General features: G+C 38.0%; 2 protein-coding genes across 5 annotated transcripts in view; one reads left to right on the forward strand and one right to left on the reverse strand.

Moving 5' to 3' along the window:
- Nucleotides 1–27270, forward strand: part of PHKB (phosphorylase kinase regulatory subunit beta) — a 250538-nt gene that overhangs the window by 149367 nt on the left and 73901 nt on the right. For all 4 annotated transcript variants that reach the window (XM_064382997.1, XM_064382996.1, XM_064382998.1 and 1 more), the window contains one exon: nucleotides 2914–3008. In XM_064382997.1, coding sequence (XP_064239067.1) covers nucleotides 2914–3008 — 95 coding nt within the window. The remainder of the gene's footprint in view (nucleotides 1–2913; nucleotides 3009–27270) is intronic.
- Nucleotides 23544–25249, reverse strand: LOC135277197 (V-type proton ATPase subunit B, brain isoform-like). The gene has a single exon (XM_064382934.1). The coding sequence runs from the start codon at nucleotides 25221–25223 to the stop codon at nucleotides 23691–23693; it is 1533 nt and encodes a 510-aa protein (XP_064239004.1). The 5' UTR covers nucleotides 25224–25249; the 3' UTR covers nucleotides 23544–23690.

A 27270-nucleotide genomic window follows, 5' to 3' on the forward strand; every position in this document is an offset into this window, starting at 1 on the left:
TTAACGTTTAACATTTTGAGCAACTTCCAGACTGTTTTCCAAAGCTACTATATCATTTTGCTTTCCCATCAACGCTATTTGAGGGTTTCTGTTTCTCTACATCTTTGCCAACATTTGTTCTTACCTATTTTCTTTTTTTAATTGTAGCCTTCATAATAGATATGAAGTGATATCTCATTGTGGTTTTGATTAGCATTTCTCAAATGACTAATGTTGTGAGCATTTTTTCGTGTGCTTATTGGTAATTTGTATATCTTCTTTGGAGAAATGCCTATTTAGACACTGTGGCTATTTTTTAATTGTTTTTATTTTCTTTTTATTATTACATTGTTATGAGTTCTTTATATCTTCTAGATTTAAATCCCTTATAAGATACCTGATTTGTGAATATTTTCTCACATTCTGTGGGTTCTTATTTCACTTGCTTGATGGGTCTTTTGCAGCACAAAAAAGTTATTTTGATGAAATCCAATTTATCTCTTTACTTCTTTTATCACTTTTGATTTAATAGTTTTGTCTAATTATAAGATACCTGATTTGTGAATATTTTCTCACATTCTGTGGGTTCTTATTTCACTTGCTTGATGGGTCTTTTGCAGCACAAAAAAGTTATTTTGATGAAATCCAATTTATCTCTTTACTTCTTTTATCACTTTTGATTTAATAGTTTTGTCTAAATCAAAGTCACAAAAACTTCCTCCTATGTTTTCTTCTAACAGTTTTAACTCTTACATTTAACTCTTTGATTTGTTTTGAGTTGTTGTTTATACATGGTGTGAGGAAAAGTTCCAGCTTCATTCTTTCGCATTTGAATATCCAATTGTCTCAGCACTATTTGTCAATAAAAAACTTTTTTTGGCTGGGCATGGTGGCTCACGCCTGTAATCCCAAGACTTCGGAGGCCAAGGCTGGTGGATCCCTTGAGGCCAAGAGTTTGAGACCAGCCTGGCCAACATGATGAAACCCTGTCTCTACAAAAAAATTAGCCAGGCATGGTGGTACATGCCTGTAATCCCAGCTACTCAGGAGACTGAGGCACCAGAATCACTTGAACCTCGGAGGTGAAAGATGCAGTAAGCCAAGATTGTGCATTGCACTTCAGCCTGGGCAACAGAGCAAGACTCTATCTCAAAACAAAACAAAGAAAAACCCTTTCTCTCCCTGTTGAATTGTTTTGGCACCCTCTTGTCAAGAATCAGTTGACTATATATGCAAGGGTTTATTTCTGTAATCTCTATGATATTTCTGTGTCTATCCTTATGCTAATACCACACTGTTAATTACTGTAGCTTTTTCCTTTCCAGTCTGATACTTTTTATTTACTTTTTCTTTCTCAATTTCCCTGGATGGAACCTACACTTCAATGTTAAATAGAAGTGGTGAGAGTGCACATCCTTGTCTTATTCGTGATCTTTGGGTGAAAAGCATTCAGTCTTTTACCATTGAGTGTGGTATTAGCTGTAGCTTTTTCACAGATGCCCTTTATTAGGTTGAATACGTTTTCTTCTGTTCCTACTTTGTTGAATGCTTTTTTATTCAAGGGTGTTGAATTTTGTCAGATGCTTTTTCTCAGTCTGTTTAAGTGATCATATAGTATTTTTGTCCTTTATTTTGTTGATATGGGCTATCAGTAATTGATTTTGGGGATGTTAAGCCACCCTTGCATTTGTGGGGTAGATTCTACTTGGTGATGGTGTGCAATCCCTTCTTTATGTTACTGGATTTAGTTTGCTAGTTTTTTGTTTCAGTTTTTTGTGTCTGTATTCATAACATATTTGGGTTTGTAATTTTCTTGCAATACTTTGATTTTGGTATTAGAATAATCCTGACCTATTAGAATGAGTTGGGAGGTGCCTTTTTTTTTTTCTTTTGGTTGTTGTTTGTTTTTGGTACAGTTTGTGAAACATTGGCTTTAATTTTTCTTTAATTGCTTGGTAGAATTTACCAGTGACACCATCTAGTCCTGAGCTCGCCGTGTGTGTGTGTGTGTGTGTGTGTGTGTAAAGTTTCAATTACTTTATGTATTTTTTACAAATCTGTTTAGATTTTCCATTCCATCCTAATTCAGTTTTTGTAGTTTGTGTTTTCCTGAAATAATTTGTCCGTTTCATCTAGGTTATCTAATTTGTTGACATATATTCGTTGATATAATTCTCTTATAATCCTTTAGGCCTGTAATAATGTTTCTTTCTTGCATTCTTGACTTAGTAATTTGAGTCTTCTTTTTTTGTTGGTGAATCTAGCTAAAGGTTTGCGAGTTCTATTGAGCTTTTTAAGAAACTACTTTTGGTGTCCTTGATTCTGCGTTGTTTTTCTATACTGTTTCATTCATTTCCACTCTAATCTTTATTGTTTCCTTCCTTCTGCTTCCTTTTGATGTAGTGTGCTCTTTTTCATCCACTGTCTTAAGGTGGAAAAATGGGTTATTGATTTGAGATTTTTTCTTCTGTATAATATAGGCATTTATAGGTATAATTTTTTCTCTGAGCATTCTTTTACCCACATCCCATTAATTTTGGCGTTTGTCTTTATTTTCATTCATCTCATCAGAAAATATATTCGAATGCATTTTCTCATTTCCCTTTTGATTTATTATTTGACCCATTAGTTATTTAATAGTATGTTTTCATTTCCACATATGTGTGAATTTATAAGATTTCTTTCTGTTACCGATTCCTGATTTCATTATCTTGTGGTCAGTGAATATAGTTTTTACGATTTCAGTCCTTTTCTAAATATTGAGACTTATTTTATGGCCTAGTATGTGGTATATCCTGGTGGAAGTTGTTTCATGTACATTGAAAAAAATGTATATTCTGCTCTTGTTGAGAGGAGTATATTCCAAACATCTAGTTGGTTTCCAGTGTTATGCCAATGCATTTTCAATAATGTCATTCCCCTTCTTTTTTTCAGCTGATGAACTAATCAGTCCTAAAGACATTGATCCTGTCCAGCGCTATGTCCCACTAAAGAATCAACGTAATGTGAGCATGAGGTTTTCCAATCAGGTAAAGAGATACTGTATTTCTTAAGTAGGACTCGTCCAAAGTCCAAAGACATTTAAGCTTAATTAAAGAGGAAATTTGTGTTCTGAATAAGTTTTTGTTGTTCCTTCTGAAGGAAAGTCTTCTCCCTCTTCTGGTTAGTTAAGATTTACTTGTGGTAAAGGATTATTTGTTAATGAGGAAGTAGGTTTCAGGTGGGTCCAACAAAGTGCCTTCCAGGTAAACATTTCCACCTTCAGAATGCTGAGTTTAAGGTGTCAAGTGTCTCTGAGAAGAAGCAGTGGATTTGGGTAGCAGGAGGAGTGAGATTCCCCGAAAGGCCTTGTGCTTGATGTCTCTCCTGCTCTGTGACTCCCTGACAAGGCTGCATAACTGACACAGTTGTTACAGCAACAGTGACTTGGTGACATGTTGGAGAAGGAATAGTTTTAAAATTTTTACATTTAGTAGCTATGGATTCAGACTGTGTTGTATCAACAAAATAAGTGTTTGTAGGATCAGCAGGATTGATATTGACTTGAGCAAACCCTCAAGTATTAAACGATACCAGTAATGAGGACTGTTAAAATGAGAATGTTGTAGATTGTGGAAACTGCCTGAGGAGAAAGGGAATGAACCTGCGTGTGTGCCTGGGATTCTAAACAGTTAACATGCATTTAATAAGAATGGCACCAGTGCTTAAAGAAGATAGGCTTACAAATGGAAATGCTCCTTGTATTTAAAAAAATACAAATACATATTACACACACACACACACACATACACACAGCAGTAAGTGCTTGTTTCAATAAGAGAAAGGGAGAGCCAACGGCCCCACTATGTTCTATTACACTGTTTCTCTGACTCTTTTGCTGGTCTTCAACAAAACATGTAATGACTCTGAGTTGTTTATGGATGAGAAGCTATTTGAGAGACTTGTAAATAGATGCTATGGTTTTGTCAAGAACATAAAATTCCTGTGTTAATTTGTGATGGGAATTTCTCACTGGCCTGGTAGCTCCTTCGGTAAGGGGGAATTTGGCCTTTATCTTAGTTACCGGTTGTGTTGGTACAACTGGCAAAGTTGTTCTCAGCATTTGGCGACGTGTTGGGGAAGGAATAGTTTTTAAATTTTCGCACTTAGTAGTTACTTATTCAGACTGTGTTGTGTCAACAAGAGTTTGTAGGTGCAGTGCAAGTGTACAGTCTGTACCAGTTTGAAATACGCCATTTTACTTGAAGACGTGGCAAAATAGGGAATTCATCCAACTCATATTACCAGTGCTATGACTGAGCCATTTTGAGACTAATGTGTATCACTAAAATAGTATCTCACATGTCTGACCCGCTTCTCTAGAGTGAGGAAACCTCAAAGCCTTTTCTTAGATAATAAAGTAATAGATCACAGATTTGAGGTGTGAGGACAGGAGCCAGAGAACATCAAAGCATTTCATAGGCATATGGTGAACAGAATCATCAGTTTAAACAGTTATTTCATGCTTGACACATATAATGATGGCTGTGGGTTATGTGTAAATTTTGGTATACTGTATACCACCTGCAACTCCTTCTCTCCTGCTCAAGAAAGCTTATCAGGATATGAGTAACTGAGAGTGAATTTTAAAGATAATTCACTCTACAGGTATTTTTTATATCAAAATTACTTCGTACTGCTGCTACTGAATTATCTGTCATGCCTCCCAAGTGGAGAAAGGCTTCTCTCCTATGGCCATGTGGTAGATTACCTCTGTGCAGTGTTGTATACAGTTTCTGAGCAGGAGGTGATGGGGAGATTCACAGCAGAAAACTACTGGAAGTGGGTATGTCCCCGCGCGGTTGGCAGCTTGGTTGTGGTGGTATATAAAGTACTGAAGCTGCCTTGCCATTTTCTCAGCCATTTTAAGCAGAAGGAAAGGCCTGGCATGCCCATGTCTGTTCCCAGGGCTGGGTGAAGTGGACTGATGAAATAGAGGAGTCAGATATATTCGCAGATGCACAGCCCTCTGTTTGAAATGTTGGTGTCAGTAGCCACTTAGTCATGATTGACCAGGTCAGATTTTGTAACCAACTGGTCTGTGGGAATTCACTAGGTGCTTTAAACCCTGCCACAAGTTAGGAAAGTAAATAGGGAGTGGTTTACTACTACAAGCATTTCTGAAAATGGTAGAAGTGCTTGCCCTCGAAAGAAGGTATGTCAGGGATCCCATGACTACCCTCGGCCACTAGAATTCACTGGAGGATTCACAGAAGTCAGAAGCTGTTACACTTACACATAGGGTTGATTACTGTGAAAGGATACAGAATAAAATCAGCAAAGGGAAAAGGCACATGGGGCAAGTCCTGAGGAACCTTGGCACAGGTTTCCAAGTGTCTTCCTCCAGTGGAATCACATGAGATGCACTTAATTACCCTAGCGAGGATGTGTCAACACATGCACAGTGTTGCCAACCAGGGAAGCTTGCTCAAGCTTCGTTGTGTATAGTTTTTACTAAAGGTCAGTTATGTAAGGTTGCAGCATCTCAATTGTTTAAGCACCAGCCCCCCCAGGGAAAAAGAAGATGTTCACCGTAAATCACACTGTTAGTGCAAACTCTCTGGGCAAACTTGTACAATGTAGCCCAGTGCCTCAGGCATGCAAAACACTCTTATCACCTTGTGAGTCTCTTACTTTTTCTCAAATGTTTTCGTTTCTTTATTTTTGGCTATATTTTACAATTAATTACATTTTATTAAAAATTTTGTGTAACCACCACCACAATCAAGATACTTAATTGTACCATCCCATGTCACCATAAGGCTTCCTTGTGTTCCTCCTTTGTGACCACACTAACTTCCTTCACCCCAGTTCTTAACCCCTTGCAACTACTAATATGCTATTTATTTTATAGTTTTGGCATTTTAGGAATATTATAAAAAATTGAACTGTATCTACCCTTTTGGGATTGACTTTTTCACTCAACATAATTTCCATGAGATTCATCCAAGTTGTTGCGTGTATCAACAGTGTATTAGTCCATTCTCACACTGCTATAAAGAAATACCTAAGACTGGGTAATTTATAAAGAAAAGAGGTTTAATTGGCTCATGGTTCTGCAGGGCTGTACAGGAAGCATAGCAGCTTCCATGCTTCCGGGCTTCTGGGGAGGAGACAGGGAGGTTTTACTCATGGAGGAAGGCAAAGTGGGAACAGGCATCTTATATGGCGGAAGCAGGAACAAGAGAGCGAGAGGGAGGAGCTACACACTTTTACTTATATTAATTTTTATTATGCTTTAAATTCTGGGGTACATATGCGGAACATGCAGGTTTGTTATGTAGGTATACACATGCCATGGTGGTTTGCTGCATCCATCACCCCGTCATCTACATTAGGTATTTCTCCTAATACTATCCCTCCCTTTATCCCCCCACCTTCTGCTCTCTCTCCCCTAGTCCCCCAGCCCCCAGACAGGCTCCGCTGTGTAATGATCCCCTCCCTGTGTCCATGTGTTCTCATTGTTCAGCACCCACTTATGAGTGAGAACATGCGGTGTTTGGTTTTCTGTTCTTGTGTCAGTTTGCTGAGAATGATGGTTTCCAGCTTTATCCATGTCTCTGCAAAGGAGATGAACTCATCTTTTTTATGGCTACATAGTATTCCATGGTGTATCTGTGCCACATTTTCTTTCTCCAGTCTATCATTGATGGGCATTTGGGTTGGTTCCAAGTCTTTGCTATTGTGAACAGTGCCGCAATAAACATACGTGTGCATGTGTCTTTATAATAGAATGATTTATAATCCTTTGGGTATATAGCCAGTAATGGGATTTCTGGGTCAAATAGTATTTCTAGTTCTAGATCCTTGAGGAATCGCCACACTGTCTTCCATAATGGTTGAACTAATTTACACCCCCACCAACAGTGTGAAAGCATTCCTATTTTTCTGCATCCTCCAGCATCTGTTGTCTCCTGATTCTTTTAATGATCACCATTCTAACTGGTGTGAGATGGTAACTCAATGTGGTTTTGATTTGCATTTCTCTAAGGACCAGTGATGATGAGCTTTTTTCATGTTTGTTGGCTGCATAAATGTCTTCTTTTGAGAAGTGTCTATTTATATCCTTTGCCCACTTTTTGATGGGGTTGTTTGTTTTTTTTTCTTATAAATTTGTTTAAGTTATTTGTAGATTCTGGATAGCCCTTTGTCAGATGAGTAGATTGCAAAAATTTTTTCCCATTCTGTTGGTTGCCAGTTCACTCTAATGATAGTTTCTTTTGCTGTGCAGAAGCTCTTTAGTTTAATTCAATCCCATTTGTCTATTTTTGCTTTTGTTGCCATTACTTTTGGTGTTTTTAGTCATGAAGTCCTTGCCCATACCTACGTCCTGACTGGTATTGCCTAGGTTTTCTTCTAGGGTTTTTATGGTGTTAGGTCTTACATTTAAATCTTTAATCCATCTTGAGTTAATTTTTGTATAAGGTTTGTGTAAGGAAGGGATCCAGTTTCAGCTTTCTGCATATGGCTAGCCAGTTTTCCCAACACCGTTTATTAAATAGGGAATCCTTTGCTGATTCTTGTTTTTGTCAGGTTTGTTAAAGATCAGATGGTTGTAGGTGAGTGGCATTATTTCTGAGGCCTCTGTTCTGTTACCTAGGTCTACATCTCTCTTTTGGTACCAGTACCATGCTGTTTTGGTTACTGTAGCCTTAGTATAGTTTGAAGTCAGGTAGTGTGATGCCTCCAGCTTTGTTTTTGCTTAGAATTTATCTTGGCTATGCGGGCTCTTTTTTGGTTCCATATGAAATTTAAGATGGCTTTTTCTAATTCTGTGAAGAAAGTCAGTGGTAGCTTAATGGGGATAGCATTGAATCTATGAATTGCTTTAGGCAGTATGGCCATTTTCATGATAGTGATTCTTCCTAACCATGAGCATGGAATGTTTCTCCATCTGTTTGTGTCCTCTTTTATTTCCTTGAGCAGCGGTTTGTAGTTCTCCTTGAGGAGGTTGTTCACATCCCTTGTTAGTTGTATTCCTAGGTATTTTATATTTTTGTAGCAATTGTGAATGGGAGTTCACTCATGATTTGGCTCTCTGTTTGCCTGTTATTAGTGTATAGGAATGCTTATGATTTCTTCACATTGATTTTGTATCCTGAGACTTTGCTGAAATTGCTTATCAGCTTAAGGAGATTTTGGGCTGAGATGATGGGGTCTTCTAAATATACAATCATGTCATCTGCAAATATAGATAATTTGACTTCCTCTTTTCCTAATTGAATATCCTTTATTTCTTTTTCTTGCCTGTTTGCCCTGGCCAGAACTTCCAATACTATGTTGAATAGGAGTAGAGAGAGAGGGCATCCTTGTCTTATGCCAGTTTTCAAAGGGAATGCTTCCAGTTTTTGCCCATTCAGTATGATATTGGCTGTGGGTCTGTCATAATAGCTCTTACGATTTTGAGATACATTCCATTGATACCTAGTTTATTGAAAGTTTTTAGCATAAATGGCTGTTGAATTTTGTCAAAGGCCTTTTCTGTATCTATTGAGATAATCGTGGTTTTTGTCTTGGGTTCTGTTTATATTATGGATTACATTTATAGATTTGTGTACGTTGAACCAGCCTTGCATCCCAGGAATGAAGCCAACTTGATCATGATGGATAAGCTTTTTGATGTGCTGTTGCATTCAGTTTGCCAGTATTTTATTGAGGATTTACACATTGATGTTCATCAGGGATATTGGCCTGAAATTTTCTTTTTAGTTGTGTCTCTGCCAGGTTTTGGTATCAAGATGATATTGGTCTCATAAAATGAGTTAGGGAGGATTCCCTCTTTTTATATTGTTTGGAATAGTTTCAGAAGGAATGGTACCAGCTTCTCTTTGAACCTCTGGTAGAATTCAGCTATGAACCCATCTGGTTCTGGACTTTTTTGGTTGGTAGGCTATTAATTGCTGCCTCAATTTCAGATCTTGTTATTGGTCTATTCAGGGATTCAACTTCTTCCTGGTTTAGTCTTGGGAGGATATAAGTGTCCAGGAATGTATCCGTTTCTTCTAGATTTACTGGTTTATTTCCATAGAGGTGTTTGTAGTATTCTCTGATGGTAGTTTGTATTTCTGTGGCATCAGTGGTGATGTCCCCTTTATCATTTTTTTATTGAATCTATTTGATTCTTCTCTTTTTTTTTTTTCATCTGGCTAGTGGTCTATCTATTTTGTTTATCTTTTCAAAAAACTAGCTCCTGGATTCATTGGTTTTTTTTTGAAAGTTTTTTTTTCTGTCTCTATCTCCTTCGGTTCTGCTCTGATCTTAGTTATTTCTTGTCTTCTTCTAGAATTTGTTTGATCTTGCTCCTCTAGTTCTTTCAATTGTGACATTAAGGTATCAATTTCAGATCTTTCCTCATTTCTCTTGTGGGCATTTAGCACTATAAATTTCCCTCTACAACACTGCTTTAAATGTGTCCCAGAGATTCTGGTACATTGTGTCTTTGTTCTCATTGGTTTCAAAGAACATCTTTATTTCTGCTTTTATTTCATTATTTATCCAGTAGTCATTCAGAAGCAGGTTATCCATTTTCCATATAGTTGTGTGGTTTTCAGTGAGTTTCTTAATCCCGAGCTCTAATGTGATTGCACTGTAGTCTGAGGGATTGTTTATGATTTCCGTTCCTATGCATTTGCTGAGGAGTGTTTTACTTCCAATTATGTGGTTAATTTTAGAATAAGTGTGATGTGGTGCTCAGAAGAATGTATATTCTGTGGATTTGGGGTGGAGAGTTCTGTAAATGTCTGTTAGGTTTGCTTGGTCCAGATCTGAGTTCAAGTCCTGGACATCCTTGTTAATTTTCTGTTTCATTGATCTAATATTGACAGTGGGATGTTAAAGTCTCTCACGATTACTGTGTAGGAGTCAAAGAGTTGTAGGTCATTAAGAACTTGCTTTATGAATCTGGGTGCTCCTGTATGCATATTTAGGATACTTAGCTCTTCTTGTTGCATTGATCCCTTTACCATTATGTAATACCCTTCTTTGTCTCTTTTAATCTTTGATGGTTTAAAGTCTGTTTTATCGGAGACTAGGATTGCAACCCCTGCTTTTTTTTGCTTTCCATTTGCTTGGTAAATCTTCCTCCATCCCTTTATTTTGAGCATATGTGTGTCTTTGCAGGTGAGATGGGTCTCCTGAATACAGTACACCAATGGGTCTTGACTCTTTATCCAATTTGCCAGTCTCTGTCTTTTGATTGGGGCATTTAGTCCATTTACATTTAAGGGTAATAATATTACATGTGAATTTGATCCTGCCATTTTGATGCTAGCTGGTTGTTTTGCCCATTAGTTGCAGTTTCTTCATAGTGTCGGTGGTCTTTACAACACTTGTAAACAAACAGATCTCATGAGAACTCACTCACTACGGAGTACCATGGGTAGATGCTGCTAAACCATTCATGGGAACTCCACCCCCATGATCCAGTCACATCCCAGCAGTCCCTACCTTCAACACTGGAGATTGCAACTGGACATGAAATTTGGGTGGGAACACAGATCTAAACCATGTTACATAGTCTGTTTCTTTTTATTGCTGAGTTGTGCACCATGCTATGGCTGTATCGTAGGTTGTTTATTCACACACTGAAGAACATTAGCAGTGGTATCATTCTGCTACTTTAAGTGAATTATAGAAATTTTACTTCTTCCATTAGTTTCTCTTACCTTCTTCATTTCTTAGACATAATTTTAAAAAGTATTTCCTCTACCTTCACTGAGCAGCACATCAGATTGTGTAAAAATGTTTACTTCAACCATAAACTTTAATTAAAGAAGTTCATGAGATGAAGGATAGTCTATTGTGCTGACCTCAGTTTTTACCATTCCATTGTTCTTTCCTTTCTGAATGTCCCAGCCTTCTTCTGTTAATCATTTTCTTTCTGTTTGGAGACCTTCCTTTAGACATTATTTATGGGTAGGTCTGCTAGCAACAAATTTCTTAGTTTTCCTTTGAGAACATCTTTATTTCACCTTCATTCCTGAAGAGTAGTTACATTGGATATAGGATTCCTAGTTAACAATTGTTTTACTTCAGCACTAAGAAATGCCGTGCCACTTCCTCTGGCTTCTATAGTTTCAAACGAAAAATTCCCTGTTGATTCAAATTTGTGTTCCTCTATAGGGAATGCCCCATTTCTTCTTGTCCTAAGTCTCCTTATGCCACTGGGTGGAAAGCCAGAAGAACCAGGCTCAGCTGACATGGGAGGATCAGCCTAATTGCTGTTGCCCCTGGTGTGAGCAGGGGTCGAGTAGACTTGTCATTGCTTTGAACCCTCTGCAGGTGAATTGGACTATCCAAGGCTACCTGAGTAGTAGAGCACTGTGGAGTCAGGAAAACTCTCTGGGGCTTCTCTGTTGGTGCTGCAAATATGTTGGGCCATCAGTGCTCTGGTAATGAAGCAGAGGTTGGGTTGTCTCACCAGGACTTTGAAGTTGCTGCTGAAGATTGGCCAACTGGTACCTCAGTTGAAGAACTGAGATTAGAACTCCCCACTTGGTCTCTGTTGTGTTTTCCATTTCCCAGTCCTCTTGTGAGAGAGAACAGATTTTTTTTTCTATGTCCATTGGTTGTTTTCAGGCTGCACACTCCTGCAGTGCCCAGCCTAGCATATGTGTGATCTCAGGAATCTCACTGCATTGCCATTCTTCAAGTGCCGAGGCCTCTGGCCAGTCCAGTCTGCTTTCTTTCCAGCTTTTAGAATCCTTTAATAGTTATCTGTCTAGGCCATCTTCTTCCTACTTCCAATTTTTTATAATTGATCATGTATGTTCATAAGTCTTTCTACAAGTAAAAAAGATTTCTTCTGTTCCTTGACTCACCTTTTCTCTTCAGAGTATTTTTTTCAACATTAATGGCTGTCATTTATTGAGCATTTATTTTTAATTATAGATTTATTGAGATATGATTTGCATCCCATACAACTCACTAATTTAAAGCATACAATGAAGTGGTTTTCAGTATATTTACCAGAACCAATTTTAGAATATTCAAAACTATTCAGATACTGTGGCCATTTTTTAATTGATTTGTTTCTTTTTATGATTGAATTGTAACAGTCCTTTATGTATTCTGAGACCTTTATATGATTGCAAATATTTTCTCCCATTCTGTGGATTATTATTCCAGTTTTTTCTTGGTGTCATTTGAAGCACAGAAGTTTGTAATTTTGAAGAAGCCTCATTTATCTGTTGTTTTCCTTTGGTTGCTTGTGTTTATGGTGTCATGTCTAAGAAACCATTGCCTAATCCAAGGTCATGAAGATTTATATCCATGTTGTCTTCTAAGAATTTTATAGTTTTAGCTCTTATGCTTAGACCTGTGATCCATTCTGAGTTAATTTTGTATATGGTATGAGGTATGAAGCCAGCTTCATTCTTTGCATGTGGTTATCCAGTTGTCACCATTTGTTGATTCTCCACAGTAAATTTTTTCTTTTTTTAAAATAAAGTAAAATATATATGATATAGAAATATAATATGTAATAACACATTATACTAATATATATTAAATAATATATATTATAATATATATTATATATTAAATATATTTTATGTCATATAGTTTTATGACATATAATATATCCTATATATTATGTTATATGCATATTAAATATTATATATAATATATAAATAATGGATTATTGAAATTAATGAATGAATTCTACATTATATATTATATAATATATTTTATATATCATTTCAATCATTTATAAGTATACATGTCAGTGGTATAAAGTACATTTACAGTGTAATGTAGCTCTTGCCACTATGTATACCAAAACATTTTTATCATCCTCAATAAAATTTCAGTACCCATTAAGCAGTGACCCTCTCTCTCTACTCCCTCCAACCCCTGGTAATCTCTATTCTAGTTTTTGTCTCTATGAATTTACCTATTCTAGTTACTTCATGTAAGTGGAATCATGCAATATTTGTCCTTCTGTGTCTGGCTCATTTTAAGCGTAATTTCCATACTAATGTTCGTGTGTTTCATTAATATGGTGGTTTTCTTTCTTCCTGCTGGTTATTTTGTCACATACCTGGTAGACCTCATCATTCAATCACATATCAGTGTGTTAAGTGGGCTGATTATTCTCAGTGTATTACGTAGTAGTCTCCTACTCCCAGCATCCCAGCTAGAGGTGAGGGAGATGTGATGGGAGTTTTGTCTCCTGGCTAACCTCATTGATGAGTCAGGGATCTGTTTGGGAAAAAGCAAGACTCTTATCACCCTTGCCAGATGCCAAGGCTTTATTTCAAGAATCTGTTGTTTGCAATAGAAGCATTAACTCATCCCAACCAGCTCATTCTGTATATTTGGAGAAAAGTCCTGCTTCGTTGCTGACTGTGGTTCTCTTTGTGGTACATGGGGCTGGCCGCTGTGAGAGAGAGGGTCCACATATCACTTCCATTCCTCCCATCTGTCCTCCATTGTGCTTGCAGACCAAGTGCCCCTCTGAGGCCCCTCTAGTTGCTGGGTCAGCTCCCACACCTGCTGCAGCACTTTGGTGATACTCTAAGTGGTGTCATTTGTTTTATACAGGTTTTCTCTGCTCTGCTTTATTCATTAATGCATTTTTATTTACCATCTTTTACACTAGAAATGTGTTTAAATACCTTGTTATCTCATGACCTTCTTTCTTTTTTCATTGCTCTGGCTTAATCTTTTTTGCTTATTTTAAATCTGTAGCTGGTCTCTTCTCTGGGATCTAAAGAGAGATGAGAACTGAGAGCACTTTGCTCTCTGGAACTAGGAGCCCAGGCCTCACCTCCTGTGCTTGAGTCTTTCCTGTTTATTTCTGTTGAGTGTCTTTTTCTCCTTCTATATCCAATGTTTCTTCAGATCTTAAGGGAATAAATCTAACATTGTGATATATATGAGTAGAGTAGATATTTACTAAATAGTTGTGATGGCCCCACATAGATACAAACCAAGTAAATAAAATACCAGACTTTTTTATATTGTCTGGGAAAGTCATATATGAAAGAAAATTTACCCCAAACTGTTCATTGGACCATCCTTTATTCTTATAAACAGGGTAACAGTGTCTGCTTCTCTACCCCCACGTTTCTATGGCATATTTTATTTGGGGAAAATAAATTACAAAAAACACCATATTATCTCATCCTATAAATTACTCCCAGAAAACAAGTCATGTGTTTACAAGCTGTGCCATTAAGACCGATTTCTTTTGCATACACCTTGTTATAACATTTGTCACTATTGCAGTTGTTGGTTTACATGCCTGACTTTCTCAAAGAGGTCCTCAGAGTAGAGAATTTGTCTTAACTCTTGTCTTCTCTTAACCTAGTTTGGCATTTGACAGGACCAGAGAATAGAAGTGAAAGATACAATGGTAACTACTATTGATAGTGTTTCTTTTGTTTATAGGCACTGTACAAGCCACTTTTATACACATTATGTCTGATTTTAACATTTTTTCTGAGACAAATATGATTATATCCATTTTACAGATAGAAAGTGTGAGTCTCAGAGAGGTTTAGTAATCTCTCCAAGGTCACACAGTTGTCAAGTGGCAGAACCAATATGAAGGTATTACCTGAAGAAGAAAAGGAAGGAGGAAATGTCAAGCATTTGGAAGCAGTGACTTTTGTAATGGTATGAAGGAGTGAACAGGAGAAATAGCTTGTTTCTTGAACAGCCCGGCTGAATATCACATCATAGGAACACAGTTGCACCTGTGCCTTAGGATGCTGAGAGGCCTGCGGAAGTGATCGGAAAAATTAAACACAAAGATGTCACATCAGTACAAAACATATGCCAGGATTCATTATATCATCATGTTAATTATTTCCTTCTTTCTTTTTCCCTGTTATGCTAGGATGAGAAACCAACTCTACAAATCTATAACAGTAATTTTAGTAGGGATTTTCTTCTTCCTTATCCAAAGGAAAACCCTTTCAGGAGGTGTTTACTCCCTCTCCTCATTCACCCTGACTTGTTCCTGTTAAAGGGCCCATCATCTTCTGTTGCCTAGGTAATTCTGGTGCCAGGTACCCACGGATTATCTATGAACGAGATCTTCATCATTCATACTGCAGTGCCTTTGCCATGCTAATGTGAGAGAATGGTTTATTGAAGACTGTGTTTGTTTCCAGCCTTCGTAGCTCATTCATATTTGGAAGAGGTCTGGTTGCAGCAGAAACTGCATGTGCATTTTACTGATTTGTTGCATTTTGCATTACAGTTGTCCACTAAGGATAAGGTGACCCTTAGAGGTCACCTTAACTTTATCCATTAATAGTAACTATTAATTACTTTATCCATTAATAGTAACTATTAATTAACTTTATCCATTAATAGTAACTATTAATTACTATCCATTAATAGTAACTAAGGGGTGGGTTTCTATAGTTCTATAGCAAATGGACTTATTTTTACATGTGTATTATACTAATTAAAATACAGAAGATTCCTGGTTAAATAGGAAAACACACCTAACATCTTTCTACATATTTGTGGGATTCTGTCTGAAACTATTGCATTTAACAGGCAATAGCCAGCCGGGAATTGCTTTTTTCCCCCTTCGTTTTGTGTTTAAACCAATTTAAGAAAAATTGATCTTTTTTCTCAAAATAGATGTTGTTGAATGCAGCAGAATTTTTACATAAATAAGCCATTCTAGTGTCAAAGAAAAAGTCATCAAAAAAATATTCTGATATGAAAATGCTATTTCAATATTCAAGAGTACAAATAGGAAAGGTTTCATACTGTTGGATGTTCTGCCTAGCAAAATGATTAAGAACACAGGAGGCACACTGCATGCTTCTGAATCCAACCTTGGGCTTAGCCTTTGTTATTTGTATTTTGATAGTTCCAATGCAGATATAGCAATTAATTGAGGTGCCCCGTAGTTAATATAAATGAAACATGCAAGACTGTATTCTATTGAACATAGTTCATGGTGGAAATTAACCTATGGGAGCAGACAATTCTTGGAAGACCAGGCCCCAGTCTTTGTTCTTTGTCACAGTATGGGTAACGCAGATGGTGGAGTAAAGAGATGTTCTAGGACCGGCAGGAGAGAGTAATCTATCAAGAAGTTTAAAACAGTGTCATGGATATTAAAATGTGAAGAATTTTGATTTCTTGGTTCAAGAAGGCTGACTACCTCATTGACTGGGAAGAGCAGCAAAGTACTGGCAGAAATTAAGGTACTAGTTCTCTAGACCTGTGTGATTCACCTGGAGTATAAACTGGGGAAGGATTCCTAGCATCTCTGGAGTATAGTTTTCTAATCTGTAAAATTATTTGATTGGGTTTAATTCGTAAATCCCCTTCTAGCATTTCTGTTGCTGGCTGCCATAATCTAGGTTACTGGTAACCTTTGAGAGACTTTAGTGGAGTAGTGTGCCCAGAAGCCAGATTGTAGGGAGTTAAAGAGCAATTAAATGGTGGAAGGCCATCTGCTCAGAAAGTTGAGTTTACTACAATCCAAGAACGGTTATAAGCTCCTCCTAATTTAGTAGGTACGTTATGTAGCACTCCTATAATATGGAATTGTAGCTATTTTCCTTTTTAAAGTTTTGTTCCAAATCTATTCAGTTTTAAAGGATTTATTAATCTTTCAAAAGATTTAAGGAAATTTAAGGTGGTTTAAGGAAATTTTGCTTGTGGCTCAGTTTTATTTGGCTCGTTTTATTCTAATGCTCTCAAATAGTTTAACCAGTTTGAGACATAATTTTTCCTTAAAAGATTAAAAAATAACAACTTCACTAGCTTGGCAAAGAAAGAAAGTGTTTGTGTGGGACCAAAAACCCAAATTTATCTACAAACATGGGAGGGAATTTGAGTACTGAATAGAAGTTCTTATGATTATCATAATAAAACAGCATAAAATAGTCAAGGCATCAAAGATCCTTCTGAAAGAGTATAGCCTGAATATGCCACAGCCACACAGAGTTTCTCCTCAATTCTGTCTGCCGTCTTGAAGGGTAATGAAGAGTCTCTTATCAACTGGTATTTATACCTGAGCCAATTAAAATTGAATACCTTGATTAAAAAAAAAATCCAGAACTTAGAAAACTTGAATTGGTAGTCAAAAAAATGAGCTTAAGCACATTTAATAACATCATTCTAATCAACCCATTGAACCTATTAAAATTAAAAGTTTCAATCATAGGCATGATATATAATATTTTGATATGAAATATTTTATCTACAGGATGGAAACTTCTTATATTCATGGCTAAAATGTAAAAGAAGGAAAAATAGAAGTAAGAAAGCAAGATTTATGGTCCAGAATAAAGACGTACAAGGATTATGATGATCTAGTGTTGTTTTAATGAATCTGTATTTCTGACATTTTTCTCTGAGGAAAGGAATCTCAGTTATTAATAAATATGAATATACTTATGAACTTAACCTGAAATGTATGTACTTTACTGTTTTTCTTGTTTTGACTGTATACACAGTTTTTAAAGGTCTAGTGATCTTTGAAGAAAACCTATCAGTTAATCCCTTCTAGCCCCACCTTATTTAATAATCTGTATCCTGACAAGTTGCCCCCTTCTAAACCAGAGGATTGGGCTTCGTGAGCCCCTACTTCCTTGAGGAATTATTTTTCTCTCATGAGGTCCTTGGAGAGTTCCATGTATGTTTGCCATCATGCAGGTGAATAAAATACAAGTATTTTTGGTCAGCTACTTGAGGTAATATTTTACATTAATGGCAGAATTATCATGATAGAGCAGATCATGTGTGTTGACACACCCTTGAGATAATTCAGTTTCACATTCAGTGACACCCAAGCTTTGAATCTATGAAGTAGACTAGCACATTTAATATGCCAATTCAGATTGATTGATCTGCTTTGACAGTCTTTGGAGAAAAGGCCAATATGAAAGGAATGCTTTTTAGTCATAAGAGCTTATTTTCTGTGCTGCAAGTTTCCAAATTGAGGAAGAAAATCAGTACTTATTTGCTAAATCATGTACATATTTATATAGATCTCAGCTAAAAACATATAGTACACTTAGTCTCTCACTTTTCAAATTAATGAGGAAGAGGGAGTTTCATGCTTTCTCTTCTAAAAATACAGATGCATAGAATTTTGCATGAGTTACTTTCTTAAAGATTAAAGAACACTCCAAATATGTGTAATAAAGTTTTGTTTTTAAGGAAGAAATATAGTATAGTGGCCTTACATCTCATACAGGCCTAGCTATAAAACCTGTCTCTTCCACTTATTAACTGTGTGACCTTGGACAATTGAATTAATCTTTCTAAGCCCCACTTTTGTCATATTTTAAATAGGAATAATAATCCCTAACTCAGTGTGGTGTGTATGATTAAATGATCGTATATGTGAACCTCTTAACGGAATGTCTGACACATTATGCAAACTAAATAAATATTATTGTGTTTTATTTCAGTAATTTATTATATAAGTAATATTTCTTTCTCATTAAAGAGATGAGAAAAAAAATCTTAAAAAGTCTGGAGGAAAACTTTCATATTTTCAACATTTTAGCTATATTTTTTAGGCTATATTCAACTTAGAAAAAAATTAAATGTTTAATATTTAACCTGTTAGATTTCTTTTATCTCTTTGTATATGTCTGATGAAGACTGTCACTGTATAGACAGAAGCCATTGTTTTAATGGCCTTTGAACTTGGGTTTTTGGGGTTTTTTTTAGAATTTAGTTCCATTAAAAAAATTAGCTCCATATATTGATAGTTTTGGTTTGTTATAGATACAGCTTAATTGCATATTTCCTCTTCTCAGATTACATTGTTTTCTTCTATCCTTTACTTTTTAAGAATGGTACTGAATTAGAAATATCAGAATATAATGCCTAAGAAACCTGCCTTTTGAAAATGATTTTCAGAAGCTCGATGAAGGCTATAAATTCATATAATTTATATAATTTTTATATATTTTCATGAATAATTTTCATAAACTACGACTCTTCATGAATTTTGAGCAAATATTTATATTTTAATGTTCTCCTTATTTATTTTTGTGAGTATCTTTATTGTTTCCCCAACCTTACTTAAAACATCTTCTTTTATGGGAGCCTGTGGTTTGTAGAGCCAGCTGGTTTATGAAGATGAATTGAAAGGGACACTGTAACATGGTCAGATATCTGGACACTGATTATGGCTCCTAATCATATCATTAATCAGAAGAAACTGTAAGTTCAGCCCAAGAATATGAATTTAATATGGCGATGAAGAATAAATAATCCTATATAGCAGAACGTGAGCCCTTCCTTGTACTTGTCAAAATTGTGCAAAGTGGGAGATGGAGCTTTAATTTCTCATAAGGGTTTATAAAAATAAAATTAAAACTGGACTAACAGATTCTAGAACATGCCAAGATCATTGCCTCTAATTATGATTGGATTTCTTCCTCTGAATCCCAGAAGACTAAGAAAAACCTCCATCCCTAGGCATTAACTCACCCAGCTTTTTTTCCTCTACCGTCAACTGTTTCAATTGATATTCCTTCTTTCCTCTATACTTTATACCTTTCTCTCTACTTATTCTTTCCCTGACCGTGTTTAAGTGCTCTGCAGCTATTCGCCTCTCTCAAGGGCCTGTCTTCCCTTTCAGACAGCTTGGAAAAATGCTTGCACCATCTTCATGTCCTCAGTTCTCAGTCGCTCCTTGTAATGCACAGTCTGGCTTCTTATACTGCCACTCTACAAAAACCACATGCGATGGGTTGTTAATCTCCTACTAGTTGATAAATCCAATGATCTGTTTTCAGATGTCTGTCTATTTGACTTCAAAGACATTCAGCACAATTGAACACTCCTTCCTTTAAACTCTGTAAAAGAATAGAAGTAATCTTTGATTCCTCTCTGCCTGCCTCACCTCTTCTCTTCCAAATTCAGTCCTGTCAAAATTCTGTTTTCTAAATAGTCCCTATATATTTTCAATAGCTCCTTCTTCCCTCCTCTTCACTCCGCTATGGTCCAGGTCACCATCATCTCTCAACTGCAGGCTCCAACTAATCTCCATATGTCTGCTCTGCCCTGCGCAAATCATATCTATATGGCAGCAAGAGAGCCACCATCATGTGAGTTAATATGTATGTAAAGTGCTTAGGAAGGGCCTGGCCCATATAAGTACCCTCTGTGTGTTTATTAATATTGTTGTAGAAATGTAGATTATATTGAGTCTTTTCCTTGTTCGAAACCCTTTTAAGTAGCTTTTCATTCCACTTAGATGAAAGCCAAATGCCTTGTTGCCTGTAGGGCCCTGTGGGGCCTTGTCTGTTTCCACCCTTATCTCTTATCAGTCTTTGGCTTGCCTGTTTTGCTCCAGACACACTGGCCTCCTCTCAGTTTTTCCAGCACTTGAGGCTCTCTCCACCTCAGGGCCTTTGCACACTCTTCCCTTCTGCCTGAAGTGCTTATTACCAGACCTTAGCACACTCCATTTCTAAGTCTCTAAGTCTCAGATTTAATGACACCCCCTAAGAGAGTGACTTTATGACCATCAATCTAAAGTATCCTCTGTCTTCATTCACTGTATTACCCTTTACTTTTTTTATGTTTATTTATATATATTTAATCAACTCTCTCACTGAAATGTAAGTTTAATGAGAGAAGGACTTTATTGTCTTAATGACACATAGTAAATGATGACTATTAACTGAATCACTTCATTAATGGCAAGTTTTTATCTTCAAGAACAGCTCAGATACCTTTTTGATAAAGTCCTCCTCAATTCCCTGAGGCTAAGTTGGATGCTCCCTCTCTTGCCCTAAAAGTATCCATTAACAGTGCTGTACTTAATATCCTATTGACTTCCATATGTAGTTGTCTTCTCTCTTATGTGGTGAGTTCATAAAGAATAGAGATGACGTTTCATTCATCTTTCTGCCATCCTAGTGCTCACTATGGTGTCTGGATGCTTGAAAAAATTAGCAAACTCTCAAACCTTTCTAGTGTACAAAACCGTTGAATTGTTATCTCAATTGATGTAGAACACCCTTAGGTTTACTTGCAAAGAGTGATAGTAGAGTGTCTCCTCTGTAGTTGGGTCCCTTGTGTGAATCGGCACTAGAAACAGGTTGGCCTCAACTCAGTGAAGATGGCTCTGCACTGCTAAAAGCTTGTTGGATTCTAGAGCCTGCTGGGTGCCTCTGTAGTTGTTGGGTCTGACCCAGTGATGATAAATCTTGCCACAAGTTGGCCCTTGTACTGTCTTTCCAGCCCAGTCTTTTTGTCATTTAGACGAGCGTCAAGTGCCAAAAGAGAAAGTAGAGCAGGTTTTCATGCCCGTCCCCTCCAGGGTCACTCTTCTTAGGTGGCTTTCACACTGTAATAACTGCACACATGGACTTTGTATTCATTTCCACTCCTAAGTGGAATGGTGCACTTGGCAATTCTCTAGTGAACTGAAAAGTTTATGGTACAGCCCGTAAGATGCAGCAGTCTGACTTAGCAAAGAGAACTCTAGACCGAGTCAGTCCAGAAACAGATTCTGCTTCTGGGTCTGCCACTAACTTGCAAAGGGACCGGGCTATTTCCCTTCTCTGAGTCTCAGTCTCTTCATCCATCAAGTGGATTACTGATTTTATCAAGAAAAGCCAATTTTCAGACAAAATCTTAAGTAGAATTTCAGCATATAAAATAGTTCTAAGTTGTGCTGCTCTGGCTGAAATGGTGTCTTGCCACCAGTCTCCCTCATAGACCCCTCCCACAGCCAAATGACAGAAATGGCCGCCTTCCATCTCTGACAGTTTCAACTCACAGGGAACTGATTGTTGGTACAAGCACCCAAAGGAGAAAAATTAAAAGCACATTGGTTTACTGGACTCACTTTTTCCCCCCATGATTCTAAAACCCGGTTTCTTACTGTCTACCACTAGGGACATTTTTTTGCTTGTAACCCACCATTTGAGGTGTTCCTAAATGACCTAAAAACCTGAGATTTAAATGACGAGATTCTTGGAATCTCTTCTCCCTTTTCTGCCTCTTCCTGCTCTGTTTCACCCTCATCTTACTCATCTTTCCTGATGTTGATCTTTCTGTTGTGTTTCTATGAGGTTCTCATAATTTGTTCTTCCCCTTTGTCGTGATTAAAGCTATGAGAACACCATAGGTAAGGGTTTCTCTACCTGGGTTCATGCGGCCATTTTGGCATTGTTCTAGGCAGTGCGCAAGACCGTTAGCACTGTCATTTCCTTAAGATAAAAATAAAGAAACACCAGTTACAGCAAGTACTTGGAAAGGGGTGAAAACGTTTTTTACAAATCAATTCATTGCAACAAAGCATTCAGTATTCTCTTCCACTCTAATCACAGTCATTGAAAGAACTGCTGTCAAAAAGCATTGCCTGATTTATTCATCTGGGTATTTGAAACTATGTGTTTGAGGTCTGGGAATACTTTTAAAAATTCATTTGTTTTCCTCTTTAATAGATAGCTTATATAATCACTAATCCAGTATATAAATACACAGGGCCTAAATGACCATTTTCTCCCAAGCCAAGTCGACTCTTGAGCCAAGTTTAGCTTTTTAACCATACTTAATGTTGTTAGTCCTCTGATATTTCTACTTAACTTTCCTCTGCTTTCCTATTAATTTTCTACATGTTGCTGCTTTGGCTTGGTTGGAAATGTCAGAACAAGATGCCAGTGTGTCTCACTGAGGACGTGGCTGTGTTCAAACTGCCGTAGCCTGTTACTTGGCTCCTACGGGAAAAATACTGGGGGTGTAGTGTTTCCAGTTGGAATTGAGATGTATAAAGCATCTGCCTGGTTTCTTCAGCTAATGAGGTTTTGCTGAAAAATGAGTGTAATGAAAAAATGCTGGATGTTGGCAGGACCTACTGATGAACGCTAATGAGCATAAATGAGTGTTCTGTAAGGCCCCCAAAGCAGAGGCATAGAATGTTTCAAATACACCGGCCTTGAGGCAAGACCAGCCTTGGATGAAGTGTGACCCTTTTATTTGTTGGCTCCTTTTTCTTTCTTTCGCTCCCTCCTCCCTTGCCTTTCTTTCAATAAAAGACCTATGTAAGCCAGACACAGCAGATTATTTTATGCAATATAGGGCATATTAAAAGTAAAACTACTAGACCAGGGCTCAGTACAATTGCAAAAATAAGAAAAGCTTTACATGCCATATGATTTAATAGAAAAGGCAGTCATTTTTATATTTACTGGTCAAGAACTAAAGAATTATATTCTATCAGAAAGCAGATAAGATCTGTAATCTCAGCACTTTGGGAGGCCAAGGCAGGCAGATCACCTGAGGTCAGGAGTTCAAGACCTGCCTGGCCAATGTGGTGAAACCTCATCTCTACTAAAAATACAAAAATTAGCCAGGCATGGTGGCACATGCCTGTAATCCCAGCTACTCAGGAGGCTAAAGCATGAGAATTGCTTAAACCTGGGAGGAAGAGTTTGCAGTAAGCTGAGATTTCGCCACTGCACTCTAGCCTGGGTGACAGAGGGGAAACTCTGTCTCAAAAAAAAAAAAAAAAGCAGATAGGAAAATAGCTGTTTTGTAAACAATACTTGGAATTGAGTTTTCTTTCTTTCTTTTTTTTTTTTTAACCTATGCTTTGTTTTTAATAACAGGGTAACACAGTAAACTCCAACACAAAGGTGGGGATGGGGGAGTGCAAAAGGAATAAAGAAAACAGAACCGGTATTTCACAAGAGCACGGAGCAGTGAGGAAGCAGCAGCTAATGCTTTGCAGAGTCTCGAGGGTAAAATTCGCTGAGGGTGCTCTGAGGGATTCTCTTCAGCATTTCTTTGGGGAAGATTCGAAGCAGCTGCCAGCCAATGTCCAAAGTCTCATAGACAGTGCGATTTTCGTAAGGACCCTGAGCAATAAAGTTCCTCTCAAACTTCTGCAGAAATTCCAAGTAGAGAAGATCATCTGAGGTGAGCGCTTCTCCCACCACAGCTTTCATAGCTTGCACATCCTTCCCAATGGCATAGCATGCATACAGCTGGTTAGACACATCGGCATGGTCCTTCCTGGTCATCCCCTCTCCAATGGCAGACTTCATTAACCGTGATAGTGAGGGCAGCACATTGATAGGCGGATAAATCTGTCTGTTGTGCAGCTGTCTGTCCACATAGATCTGCCCCTCTGTAATGTAGCCAGTCAAGTCAGGGATTGGGTGAGTGATATCATCATTAGGCATGGTAAGAATAGGGATCTGAGTAATGGAGCCGTTTCTCCCTTCCACTCGCCCAGCACGTTCATATATCGTGGCTAAATCTGTATACATGTAACCTGGGAAGCCTCGTCGACCAGGAACCTCTTCCCTGGCTGCTGAAACCTCTCGAAGTGCTTCAGCATAAGAACTCATGTCTGTTAGGATAACCAATACATGTTTCTCACATTGGTATGCCAGAAATTCAGCTGTGGTGAGAGCCAGCCGAGGAGTAATAATTCGCTCAATGGTTGGGTCATTAGCCAAGTTCAAAAAGAGGCAGACATTGTCCATTGAGCCATTTTCTTCAAAGTCAGACTTGAAGAACCGGGCAGTTTCCATGTTTACACCCATAGCAGCAAATACAATTGCAAAATTTTCCTCACTGTAGTCTACCACATCTTTGGATTTCTTTACCAAACCAGCCTGGCGACAGATCTGAGCTGCAATCTCATTGTGTGGTAACCCAGCAGCAGAGAAGATAGGAATTTTCTGCCCCCTAGCAATACTGTTCATACCATCGATGGCTGAAATGCCAGTCTGAATCATCTCCTCTGGGTAGATTCGACACTGAGGGTTGATTGGCTGACCCATGATATCAAGGAAGTCTTCAGCCAGTACAACGGGGCCTCTGTCAATGGGTTTTCCTGACCCGTTGAATACCCGACCAAGCATATCCTCAGACACTGGTGTTCGGAGAATATCCCCAGTAAACTCACAGGACGTTTTCTTAGCATCTATACCTGAAGTCCCTTCAAATACCTGAACTACGGCCTTGGAACCACTAACTTCTAGAACTTGCCCACTTCTCTTCGTACCATCTGGTAAGGTCAAATGGACAATCTCAGCATACCTGGGAAACTTAACATGATCTAAGATCACTAGCGGACCATTGACTCCAGATACTGTCTTGTATGTGAGACGAGGCTGGGAGAGGTAGTTCCGACTAACTGCCAGCGCCTGCTCCCGAGCTCCCACCGCCGGCCCACCGGCGGGCACAGGTAGCTCGGGTGCGGCCCCGTTGACGATTCCCCGCATCGCCCGCAACGCCATCTTGTCTCCTCCGTCCCGACTGGCCCCGAAATTGAGTTTTCTTAAAACCTGATCTTAGGTGGCTGAAGAAGAGACTGTTGGTGGGATTTTGCCAACTCTACTCCCCATGAAATGTAACATGTTCCTGCACCTATGTGATTGTTAGTTTTTTTTTTTTTTTTTTTTGAGACAGAGTTTCGCTCTTGTTACCCAGGCTGGAGTGCAATGGCGCAATCTCGGCTCACTGCAACCTCCGCCTCCTGGGTTCAGGCAATTCTCCTGCCTCAGCCTCCTGATTTGTTAGTTTTATGTGTCAACTTATCTGGACCACAGGCTGCCCAGCTATTTGGTCAAACACTATTCTGAGTGTTTGTGTGACAGTGTTCCTGGATGAAGTTAACATTTACATCAGTAGACTGAGTAAAACTTATTTCCCTCCTTAATGGGAATGGGCCTCTTCCAATCAGCTGAAGTCTGAAAAGAACAAGGCTGACTCTCCACTGAGGAAGAGAAGGATTCTGCCTGCAAGACTGCCTTCCAGCTGGGACATGGGCTCTTTTCCTGCTTTTGGAGTTGAACTGAAACATCAGCTCCTCCTGGGTCCCAAGCCTGCCAGTTTTCAGACTGGCATGACACTGTCTGCTCTGCTGGGTTTAGACCTTCAGACCCAGACTGGAACTAACCCGTCAGCTCTCCTGGGTCTCAACTTGCCAGCTCACCTGCACATCCTAAGACGTGCCTGCCTCTGTAATTGTGTGACCCAATCCTTATGACAAATCTCTTTCTTCTTCTCCTTCTCCTTCTCTTTCTCTTTCTCTTTTTCTCTTTTTCTTTCTCTTTCTCTTCCCCTCTCTCTCTCCTGTTTCTCTAGAGATCCCTGTCTAATACAGCAAGCAGCATGCACATAATCTGTGAAATACATACTGTGACATGTGCCATATTGACTTCAGACCTGGACATTCCTGCAGTCAGGTTAAACTCTATCACTGACTAGATGTGTGACCTTTGACAAATTATTTAACCACTCTCCACCTCAGTTTCTTCATCTTTAAAATGGGAGTTCTTGTGAGAATATACAACAAAGTGCTTGAATAACACATGGCACATAGCAAGCTGTCAAGATGTATTAATTCCTTCACATTTCAAACCAGACTACAAAACAAATGTAAGCAATAACATAATGAGGTAACTCTTATCAACGAGCTGTACTGTATTTCCATACACTGTAAATGGACATCTATGCATCTTTTTGTGCCACCCTCCTAGAAAAGACTCAGACACTTCTCACTGCCCCCTCCCCAAACCCAAACCTACTGATCTTTTCTTATAATAGTTCTCTAGTGACCCACATAATCCAGTGGTGGCAATTCCTCTGAATGATTTAGTCTGAACGCTTATTCTACTCTTATAAGCAAAATTAAAACCTGATGTTTAATGGTGCCACTATGTAACCATAAGCATTTCCAGAGATTTCAGTGCAAAAGGTTGACTAGCCTTAATTGATGAAAAGGTGAAAAGATGACATTAATACATATGATACAGCTACATAATGGAATTCTAAGCAGTTAGAATGAAAATTAGGACATGTTCTATGTATTAATACATGAAAAGAGTTCCATGATATACAATTATCGACTAGAAAAAGGTGCTGAGAGTAACTTTTGAAAATAAGAACATATATTCACATTTGCTGTTGTAGGCATGAGGAAACTCTAGAGCAAGGCATAAACAATCACAGCAGTGATTGGTTGTTAGATGGAGGGGAACTGTGGTGATGAGGGCCCCAGGTGGGAACAACATGTCACCGAAAACTTTTTCATAATTTTTAAGTGTTTGAACCATATGAATGAATTATCTATTGAAAAAATTAGAAAAAAAGAACAAGCAGAAGAAACACTATTAGGGCACAGTCACATTGAGTTTTCTCTGTGTACCCTTTGAAAGTTGTGTTATACTGTTTTATTTATAGCCCCCAGCTGCAGATCCCTTAGCTTTACTACTTTGACCTGATTTGAGTAATTTAAAAACTAGAATCGAGACAGATAGACATGCAGTGTCTTAACTACTG

This window comes from Aotus nancymaae, unplaced genomic scaffold (genome assembly GCF_030222135.1).
Source record: "Aotus nancymaae isolate 86718 unplaced genomic scaffold, 86718_ANA_hifiasm-v0.15.2.pri h1tg000030l, whole genome shotgun sequence".
NCBI lineage: Eukaryota > Metazoa > Chordata > Mammalia > Primates > Aotidae > Aotus > Aotus nancymaae.

What these genes read in the sequence shown, in the direction of transcription:
- LOC135277197 (XM_064382934.1), bottom strand. Translation starts at nt 25,223, where the DNA reads ATGGCGTTGCGGGCGATGCGGGGAATCGTCAACGGGGCCGCACCCGAG.